Source organism: Ptychodera flava, chromosome 6, assembly GCF_041260155.1.
Source record: "Ptychodera flava strain L36383 chromosome 6, AS_Pfla_20210202, whole genome shotgun sequence".
NCBI classification, from domain to species: domain Eukaryota; kingdom Metazoa; phylum Hemichordata; class Enteropneusta; family Ptychoderidae; genus Ptychodera; species Ptychodera flava.
In genome coordinates, this window is record NC_091933.1 from 22,960,710 (window position 1) to 22,972,143 (window position 11,434).

The following is an 11,434-nucleotide window of genomic DNA, read 5'->3' on the forward strand; positions in this document are numbered from 1 at the left end:
TGTCTTTTAGACAAAGAGCACAAGGGTACAAACAACTTCCTATGCAAACATCTTTGAATGAACAATGTTATTATACGTTTACCTGATTTTTTCCCCTCTTAGCTTGTGACCTTGTGATCTGTTCAAATACCATTTACCGTCAAATCACATTGAAGAAATCAAAGTATCACATAGTTATCTACGGACTACAAATGTCTGAATACCTCACAAGCAAACCTTGGAACAGAATTATCGACAGAGACTGACTAAAATACTTTTTATAAAAAGTGCGGAATCTGAGACAATTGCACTCAGCAGAAGACTGCATTTTTATATTTGAAATATTTTGTGAGTTCACATGGTGGTGTAATCTTGCATCCTGTTCAGAAATGGCTATTATTATCATACTTTGGACAAAGCAATTTTTGTCAACATTTTACAGTACTATCTTGTCAATGCACCAATTATAAAAATATTCATTGCCAACATTTTAATACTTTAACAGTGCAATGGTCATGCTGCTTGACACTTGAATTAAAAGAATCTGTACTAGATATGTACCAAGTTAAAGGGACAAAGTTGCTCATTTTTGGCATTATTTGCCATTTAAATTTCTTTTGATAGATCAGTCTCACTGAAATATTGCTATTGCAATTCAATTGTCACCTTTTATAAGACACATTAACATGTGAAATTTACTATGTTACGATTTTTTTGGACATACCTTAAATTAAATTGTTACGTGATAACATGTCATATCCATGCATGCACATGAGTTGAGCTGTGACAACCAGAGATTGCAATTGAGCCCATTTCAGTGAGCAGCAGAAAAGCATATATTCAACAGAAAGTAAAATGACCAAAATTTTGTCAAAAATGAGTGACTTTGTCCCTTTAATGGCCAATGAAAATGGCTAAATTCCATGTTTGTTGTTTTGTTATTTTGCCTGTCAGTCACTGTAATTTGAAACAATGGTGTATGGACAAAGTGTTGTCGGTTTTGTTGTTGTTTACTTTGCAGGTCAGAGTTATATAAATTCATAAAATTTCAGAAGTTTACTGAGAAAATGGTTTCATTTTTACTATACAAAATTTATAAATGGTAAAATTAATTTAGATGTATGATTGAACAAGGATATCAGACCCAATACTTTACAGTATTCTAAATGTGTGTTCAGACTTGCTGTCAAATCTCTGACCTGGCAATTGTCTGAGTTTGCTGGAAAAAAAAGTGCGCTGTACCACAAGCTTGTTAAAGGGACTGCAAAAGACCTGGCGAGGAAGTTAAACAAATTTTTTGCAGTAAAAGAGGACAGGAGCTGAATATTATTTTCAGAATTTTTCAGTATTTTTTGCTGTATTTTAGCATGATATGCTCAGTATTGATTCAGTTTGTCAGCATATAAGCCTGATCATACTTGAGCAGTGGTGTCATTTTTTGTGTCCAGTGAAGTCTTAAAACTGTTTTTGTGGTTCGTTCCACAATTACAAGTGTGCTGACAAAACGGAGCATTTCATCAAACTTGTGCAGAAAATTAAACAATGAATTAATTTAATCATAGAGTTTATCCTAAGGTGTTCCCCAGAAAAAATCCACCCATACCACACTGGAAACAAGAATACCAGTACTCTTTTATCTGGTGATTGGTTTACTAAGTTTAAACAGTGTAAGAGTTAAACAGTATATTAAACCATTATCATAACAATTGAAATGCATAATCGTGTAGGCAGAGAAATCAGGGGTGTCCCTTTTATTAAAAGTACTGAATAATCTGTAGCATAGAATTATCCAGATTTTTGTCTACAAGATTAGTTTTTAATAACCATGCTGGTCAAATGTGACTGACGCCGATTCATTGAAAGTATTCTTAGGTAAGGCTGACATCCATATCTAGACTTGTTCTTGTCACAAGCAGAAGCAAATAAAAAAATTGCAGGCATCCTTTGCTGGTGTCCATCTATACTGCCCTGTGTTGTAAATCCCCACCTCAATTTTTGAACGTCGAAGATTCGATCAATTTGTAATATTCTATTTTTTTGAAACTGGCGGAGGGTCACAAATTTTTCAGCTTTACTTTGGGGGAGGGTCATAAATTTTTGGACAAAATTTTGGGGGAGGGTCATGATTTTTTGGCCACTCTCTTGCGAAATCCCCCCGGCCCTGCTAATTTACGTCCAGTCCCTTACGGAAAGTAAGTTTTTAAGGAGTATTAGAAATCTTCGTTTACATCTGACGTTTTCACATGTGATGCATAGTTAACAAAAATGCCCTGCGCGTTCAGACGAATTTGCACAGGATCCTCTCCAGTTTCCACTCGACGTGGTCTCACACTGCAATGTAATCTTCCTTGACATTCGTGTACAGATTATGACATCACACATACAATACAATTATTCTCCCTCTCTTGATATAATAATTCAACATCAAGCTGTACTCACCGATGTTTTTTTGCAGGGGAATCTTTTAATACAATCAATACAGTTGCATTAACAGAATCTTTATGTCATTATATATGCACAAGTTTTTTTGTTTCCAAAATTTAATACTGTGATATCGTATTGAGAGTCTGTAGATATGTCACACAATTTCTGATTCCGACAAGTGATTTTTTATGAATTTTGCAATGTGTGAGTTCTGTTTGTGCAATATAGTTTCTTATTTTACTCTAAAAATCATATCACTATGCTAGTTCAATTTCTTAACATGGCCAGTAAGTGTGCGATATTGAATGTACTTGTGAATTATAGTCCGGACTAGAATTCCTTTGTCAACAATAAAATGGTATTTTAACTGTGTTTGTAAGGCCAATATTTTTGTATCTGGACAGACTTGAGGAAGATAATGACTAAATTGACTTGTTTTTTATAACAAGGTGTATGAAATATCACTATTCGTTACAGATATATTGTCCTGTATTGAACTAACTCATTCGAAAAAATTGCTAACATGGGTATGTAGAAGATGGTAAAATAGCCTACTGGGAACAGTATCGATTTGTCACGATGACGTCATCCAATCCGTTGTGTTTGGTTTATCGAGGAATCGTATTACTATAACTGCGACTAGCATACTTGCTCACAGACAAACGTCAGCACAACATGGCAGACGACTTTCCATCCCAACAAAGGAATTAACTTGCACACCTTTGTTTTCACGAAACCACAGACAGGCTGACACAACCAGTTTAAGGCCGCTGTAATGAAAGAACAATAAAAGTAAAGATGTAAGCACTGTATTCACATTATTACCGACAAAACTTTTGCGTTTTCCGAGATTAATTATTTTGAGCCTTAGACCACTTCATACCTGTCACCTTTTTGAACAAAATAGTTTTCCTTCCGCCGCGACTATGATTGTACATTAATTTGATTACAGGCAAGGAGCCACACACTTTACATCACAGCATTTCTGACCTAACTGATGGATTTTGCGAAAGTTACCCTCATCGCAATTGTAAACGAATGGTTCCCGGCTCGTCTTTTTAAACTGTAAAAACGACCTTTATAAGAAATGTAAAATTTATAGAAAGGTAAAATAAACTTAAGCCAAACGCCAAATATATGAGGCCTGTCACTCATCAACACAACAGTGAATATTGAATTTGACTGACATTTCGATGCGTTACAGCTACAGAAATCCTCTCTTAACTATCTATAGCAGCATTATTCGTTCTTCCTAACTCGGGATACGTTTTAGGAATTCCTTTCGCAAGAAAGACATTTTTTCATTGTCAACGGATTTCAATCATTTATTTTGTTTGTCTGTTCACGTAATTTGTTTTTGTTTTTCCGGTTTTTCCCACCGAAAGTAGTATCCCAAGTAAAGTCTTCTTATGAGAACTATGTCATGATGTCGTTTTTTTCAACATTTTCACGATTAAAAATGCTAAAATAAATGGGAAATATTTATCAAGACACCATAGCATAAAGAATATCGAATCATAGCAATGTAATCTACAATCTTAAAGTACCATGAATCATAAGAGTGTCGTATTACGTTCTTAATTATAGGCGTATATACCTCCAATCGTCTTCTGGGCAACTGCAATGTGCCGACCATGGTCGACAGCTGAGCGACTTTCTGGGCAGGCGGACCCCGCACACGATACTGTCTGCGATGTAACCACGGTCCAATAGGAGACCTTGTCAGTGCAGTGGGCGGCAATGACGTCACTTTCAGCATACACGTCGTCGATTGCATCTTCGTTGACTTCCATCTTTTGAATTATCACTTCGTCTGAATTGGGAATTTCATCCTGTTTAATTACAAATTTTTGTGCTGATGAAATATGTGTTAGGTAAACCAGATACGTCAAAGGGAAGACTTATAAGTTCATTTTTTGAAAAGTTCACCCACTCGTCAGACCTCAACCTTCAGATAATTCCTTGTCGGGTCGTAAAAATCATTTTCATCGTAATATTTATAAACAGTATATAGTAACGAGTGATCTTTTTAAATTTCATTCTTTCCCTCCCCATCCCTCATTTGATGATATATGTGTGTCTTTCTGAGCTAACGACCGAACTAGCGATACAACCAGATATGAACTGAAAATACTCACGTGTTTAATTATATATTGCACTTATGTGTAAATTTGAACCGTTGCCACATGTTTGCAACTTCATGGAAAATGTTATGATCAAATTAATGAACAATATTCACCACAGATTAATTCTAAGGGCCATTAAGTATTCAAATATGTAATTAGCTGAAATAAAAATAATTAATTTCTTTGACTGCTGTCATTGTATCACCACTTTATATAGCGAGTGTAATTGCCTTTGGTCAAGTCCTTCAAGCTATATATGCCAAACTATGAAAGGTCATTAGATATGCAAATAACTGGCATGAAATTGCGAAATGACTTTCAATATTAACACGATTGGAACTAATTTAGGATAATTGGATGGCGAAGTAATATCTTTTAAATCTGCAAAAGTAAGCTCACCTGCTTTTTTTTACGTTACACACTTGTTTTTATGAGTAATCTGTAATATTGCGACACTCAGCTATAGAGCAGCTAACATTTTTGAGAACTTTGAAAAATATGAAGGTCCAATTATCCCAATTTAGTTCCAATCATGTTTATTGCCAACACAACATGTTTTGATCAAGTAAAACCAAGTATATATCCCTAATAAGAAAAGTTCATTAAATATGCAAATTAGGAATTAACTTAAGTGTTCTCATAAAATATGTAAATTAGGACTTTGCTGAAGTAAAAATGTTAAATGACTTTTAATAATGTTGAATCATAGTATCTGTAATGCACATAGCAAGTTTCATCAACTTTGGTCTAGTCAATACAGATAGGAAATAATTAGGAAAGTTCATTAAATATGCAAATAAGAAATTGGCTAAAGTAAAAATGCTTAATGACTAGCTAGCACTTTCAATAATGTTGTATTATAGTATCTTCTATATATGTAGCAAGATTCATCAACTTTGGTCGAGTTCATTCAGATATATCCCTGATTAGGAAAGTTCGTTAAATATGCAAATAAGGAATGACTTTCAATAATGTAATATCATAGTATTTTCAATGTAAGTAGCAAGTTTCATGACCTTTGGTCAAGTCAATTTAGATATATATCTGTAATTAGGAAAGTTAATTGCAAATAAGGAATTGGCTGAAGTAAAAACAGTTAATGACTTTCAATAATGTTATATCATTGTATCTTTGATGTACATAGCAAGTTTCATCAATTTTGGTCGATTCAATTCAGATATATATCCCTAATTGAAATATGCAAATTAGAAATTCATTCAGATAATATATCCCTAATTTGGAAAGTTCATTAATAATAAATAAGGAATTGGCTGAAGTAAAAACTGTTAATGACTTTCAATAATGTTAAGTCATAGTATCTTCAATATGCATACCAAGTTTTGTCAATTTGGATGAGTCAATTCAGATATATATCCCTAATTAGAAAAGTTCATCAAACATGTAAATTAGCAGTTATCTTTCATGTCACCCCTTACTGTCTTTCACGACTGAGATATCTTGGCGTGGTCAACATTTGTAGCAAATCTCATTAAATTGTGTGCAGTCGTTCTCAATGTATATGCGTTTTTTCTAAAATCATTAATTATACAAATGAACAAAAAGTAGGCAAGCAACACCCACCAAAAACTAAAAAGTTCTTGCCATTTGCAAACTGAATCTATGTACCAGATTTGATTCTGATCTGACGAGCCGTTTTTGAGATATCGAGCAGACAGACAGACAGACAGACAGACAGACAGACAGACAGACAGACAGACAGACAGACAGATAGACAGACAGACAGATAGACAGACAGATAGACAGACAGACACGCACACACAGACTGACACACAAACAGACACACAGACATCGCTACGACATTAGCTCACGTGCGAACACGTTAGCTAAAAACGACACAACAGGAATATTCCGTGAGACAGTAATTCTAGTTCAACGCAAAATGTTTCATGTTTTGTATTGTCCCACCTGAAACTTACTAACTTGATCACATTAATGCTTCAATTATTGTACAGTCTTCAATCAATGTTACACAGTTCAAACGTCTAGTTCCATAGACTCATAGACAGGAGTGTCGTTAGCATAGTTTTACCGACATATGAAAACAAAAAGTTGATACAGCTTGTCCAACCAGCTCTACAAAGACCAGAAACATCCGTTTTCTTTGGAGGGCGATATAAAATAATTATTGAAAAATGAGCTATCACGTTTGTTCGATGTTCAGAAACGCATGAAGTGAGATGTGAAGGGATGAGGGAAGCAGTTCATTCCAAACATTTTTGAGAAGAGGATGGTCTTCTCACCGAAGAATGTGAGTCCATGAAGCTGTTCAGTTCTCCAGGAGTTACTTCGGTGTTTGCGTCGTATGTAGAAAGGAGGCACACAGAGTTCTGAACGTCCACTAAAACGTCTAATTTCTGTGACAAATCACAAAATTGATTTAGTGTATTAGCAACCTTAACTTCATCAATGGCTTTGTATGAATAGATTAATTAACCCACACCAAAACACATCCACTCAACCAATCATCAACCAACCTCAATTTGTTACGATTGAATTGCGCTAGGCAGTTACCAACAATTGAACTGAGTTTGGCTTTTGACGTTCTACTGTACAAGGAAGGAATTCAAGGAAGGAATTCTTTAATACTGAAATCGAAAGATTCGGAATATCATATCGATGTGTAATGTCAATCAAGATGAGCGCAGCTGGCGCACTTGAACACAGACTTGTGGTTTGTTTTGTCTCTGACGAAGTTTGACCAAGGAGTACTTGATATATTCACAGGTACATGTATTTAAACGGGTTGGAACAGACTCCTCTAACGTATATCTCTGTCCACACCTAAATTTGAAACGCCAAATAAATTGATCCAAGCTAAATACGAAAAGAATTAAGATAACAACAAATTTCTGTGAAAATTTTGTTGAAAGCTGTGATTTTCTATCGAAGTAAAACCGGTGAGGATGATTAATGTGAGCACTTTAGTCGTCGGACATAGGACTATGTCCATGGACTGTAGTCAAGCTAAACTTTTCATTGATTGAGAAACTTGGAGGTACGTTTTCAAACAAGAAGCGCCATACGCAAATTGTCACAATGCACAAAACGCAATGTACAGCCGCAATGCATGCATCTGTAACCCCTTTGCTCACCAGGTAATTCACACATTTACTTCGTCCTTCCACACAGCTACGAGCCCCTACCTTGTTTACATCCCGCACTAGGTAAGGAATTTCAGCTGGCGCATCTCCGCTTGACTTTGACCCAATCATGACCTTGGTGTCACCGCTGGAGTTTGTGAAGCCGGTCCTGTAAATCTCTTCACCGTTTGCGACACTCACTGCAATCGAGCCTTCAAATGAACTGCCATCCATGCCTTTCACTTCGATGGAGTATCTCTACCAATGAAATGGTCAAATTGTTCACGTCTGGCCAAATTGTAAATTGACCAAAGAGTTATAACCTCATTTATCATAGATTAATGTAGAATTGAAACGTTATTCAATGTAACGAGTTTTTGTTGTTGTTTTGATTGAAATTTCGGGGTTTTTTGAGTTCCCCGTTATCATTAAAATATCTCTTTGGTCATAACTATGGATACCGGAGTCATCTGTACCGGGTATACTCACGTATATACCTCGCATCACTCGAAGTGTTACCAAGATAAATGCATGTTTTTATGTCAGATTAGACTTAAAGGTATTTATCGTCGTCGGTGTCATAGTTGTTTTGATCAGGGCTTTCGCACTATTTTCATAAAAAGTTCTACAAATACTCCCACGTCGATGTAGTTGCTTAAAAAAGAAAAGTTGCATTGCCCGGGTATGAAGCCAGGGTACTTTAGCTGAAATGCAGCTTTTAAACTGTCTCCTTTTTACCTTATATTGCGAGACATCAACATCTTCATCGCCATCGCTGTTATCTAGTACTCCAGTTGAGAGCACGCAGACGACAGCCACCAAACCAACTACCATCAGTGAACTCAGGATGGCACCGACCTTGAACTTGCGAGTCTTGAAGAGAGGGGTTCCTTTTTTGTCATTCCCCGGTTCGATCTGTAATTTCAAGAACGTTCGCGTAAAAAATCTTAGACCCTCCAGTTGGGCCATCATTACTAAGAAATGCATCATACGCTCTCATCAAGAGAAAATGCTGCTTTAGATGTACGAAACCACAAAACGTACGAAAGTTGTCGTATACGTACCTTCAATGCATGGTAGCATGCACTCTTTTGAAACAAGCTGAAGGGGATATGCCAACCGTATCACCCGATGTCAAAAGCGTTGATAATCAGTTACAGTTAACACAGATTTAGGCCGCGTTCAAAAAAAGTGGTGAGGGGGGGGCTGGAGGAATTCAGGGGGGGGATTCGAAAATTTTTGGGGTAGTCGAGGGGGGACTTGAAAGTTTTGCTCTGCCTATAGGGGGGGGGGACCTGAAAATATTTTGACTCCCAACATTTTGATGTCGTCCAATGGTTCTAATGTTAGTAATAATTAAACAAAATCTAGAACTGTTTTGTCATATTTTATGTCTTTAATCTCGAAAAAGTCTAAAAATGTATGAATGCCATTAATCTCGAAAAAGTCTAAAAATGTATGAATGCCATTAAATTTTCATAGAACAAGTTGGCCTTGTAATGGGGTAGGAGCTACAACTGTTGATAATTTGTTCAATATTTCTATGCAATGTATCAAACACAGTTTCTTGGTGTCTTTCTACAGCATGCTGCTGAAAAACACAATATTCAGTTGGTCAAAAAAGCCCGTTTGTCTAAATATTGGTGATAATTGAATGATGCAAATGCACGGTACACGTAGGCTGTGTTGGCAAGATGAATACTGGATAGCTCAACATTCTGTAGAGAGTAGAACAAGAACACAATTGTATAAACTGAACAAAAATATTGTCAAAATGAAAAGTTAATACAACTACTGCCCTGCTACTACATACTGGCAGTGACAGTGATACATGTAGCTCTGACTCTGATGTAGTTTAAGAAGAGTTTCGGTCCTAGGACACTCAATTGACAGTGAAACAATCACACAAGATCCAGCCAGAGAGCAACACATAGAAGACTAGGGGACTAACAGTTACCATGAATTTTTGAATTCTGGCATATGAGAACAATCAAATATTAGAAAAAAAGATGGGGTCACCATACTTGATCTTATACAAATGTACGATGAAAAGCCAGTTTTTCTAAAATCACTTAAAATCAATATATAAAACCATTCATTTCAAGTTCATGCAGTGAATGAAATTTTCACATCTCATTGTACCAATAACACAAAAGTAAAACTCTGAACAGTAAAGACTGTAATTTAAACGGAAAAATGTGTGATTAAATGGAATGTTTTATTTGTTATCAAATTTGCCATTATTACACCCAAAATTTCTGAGATTAAAACATTAATTTCCTGGAATATTTTAACCTTCCAGTATTGTCAATTTTGTAAAACATTTTATAAGTGGCATCTAAGTTGTACATGTCTTGTACTTTTGAAAAAAAAAATTCGGTAGGTCACTGTGCTCATTTTTTCACAATTTGGTTAAACGTAGCTAGGAAAACACAATTTTCATACTCTCTCATGATTGTCATTTTGTGTGCTTTTCAGTTGGTGCCATTGAACTGGCCAGAGTTGGATAAACTCAAAGTGGCTTAGACTGAGAAATCCAAAAAGTTCACTAATGCATTTAAAAATGAATCAATTTAAGAACTTGCCCTTGGTATATGGCTCTACAACCTGCTGATAAGAGGTAGTGTTGAACATTTGCGTTTAGAACGACACATTACATGTTTTTTTTTACTCTGCGTGCATTCCTAATAAATATGTGGCTATATGGTAATTTGGGGGGGGGGACTTGAAAATTTTTGAGGGTATTGAGGGGGGGGACTTGAAAAGTTTTTAGGGTATTGAGGGGGGGATCTGAAAAAAAATAAGATTTCAATCACGATTCCTCCAGCCCCCCCCCCCTCACCATTTTTTTTGAACGCGGCCTTACATCGGAAGTATCCAAAAATTCACGATATGTTGAATCGTGATTCGAAGTTGAGGAGTACGATCGTTCGATCCCACACGTTAGGCAGTATAGGTCTATAGACATCGGCTTGCGGCTAGTTAAAAACATTAAGTTTGAAGAATTAAACATAGTCGCATCGATAAAATGACATTTTAATTTTACAAATATTCGGGATCAACGCCGATTCCTTTCCCCTAAATATAAAATGATATAAGCGCGTTATAATTAAACTAAAATCCAAGTCTGAAAACTTTCGACTATATACTGGTATTAAGTACACTTACGCTAGTTAGTTGATCCAAACTTTGGCTCATCGTGTTGACAGACTTCTCTGGGTCCATACTTGTACGCTTGAAACCGATAAGTCTTATCGATGACAGCAAAGGTGAAACAGTCCGTGGTATATGCCAAGATTCTCTGGGCATTTGTATATATAGCCAGTACAACCGGATCTCGTGTGCAACAGATCCAATCAAAGCCAATCAGAAAAATAATTTCTAAAACTAGAGCGCTCCCCTGTCAACATTCTAAATTCCCTGCTAACCAGAAAAATAATTTTCCATATCTAAGTGGAAAAATTGCATTCCTGCATTCCTGCAGTACGTGGCAACTGTGACATTTTCCCTGCTTTCTGCTTCTGCGCAACCTAAGCGCTTCATAATGAAATCAACATTTGTTGGAGAATACGGATCGCTTCCGCCGTACACCGTGACCCTACAGCCAACGTGACTCAAGTTTTCGTTGGGGGGAGTCGACTGCCCGATATATCATGGGCTTAACTCATAATATGCAAGATTGTCATCTGTTGGGAGATACTGCGTCCGATTGACTTTTTAAAGAGAATCTTTCTAAAAGAGGGAGATGCTCTCAGTCATCTAGAAACCTTCGCTTTTAATTCTACTCTTGGCGTTTAAGGTAGT

General features: G+C 36.3%; 1 protein-coding gene across 1 annotated transcript; it reads right to left on the minus strand.

The window, feature by feature from the left end:
* Window positions 1-3,980: 3,980 nt before the first annotated feature.
* On the minus strand, window positions 3,981-11,044 carry LOC139134392 (uncharacterized). Its single transcript, XM_070701253.1, has 5 exons — window positions 10,799-11,044; window positions 8,369-8,545; window positions 7,694-7,888; window positions 6,791-6,904; window positions 3,981-4,235 (listed from the first exon to the last, which is right to left on the minus strand). The coding sequence occupies exons 1-5, from the start codon at window positions 10,937-10,939 to the stop codon at window positions 3,981-3,983; spliced, it is 882 nt and encodes a 293-aa protein (XP_070557354.1). The 5' UTR covers window positions 10,940-11,044.
* Window positions 11,045-11,434: the final 390 nt, after the last annotated feature.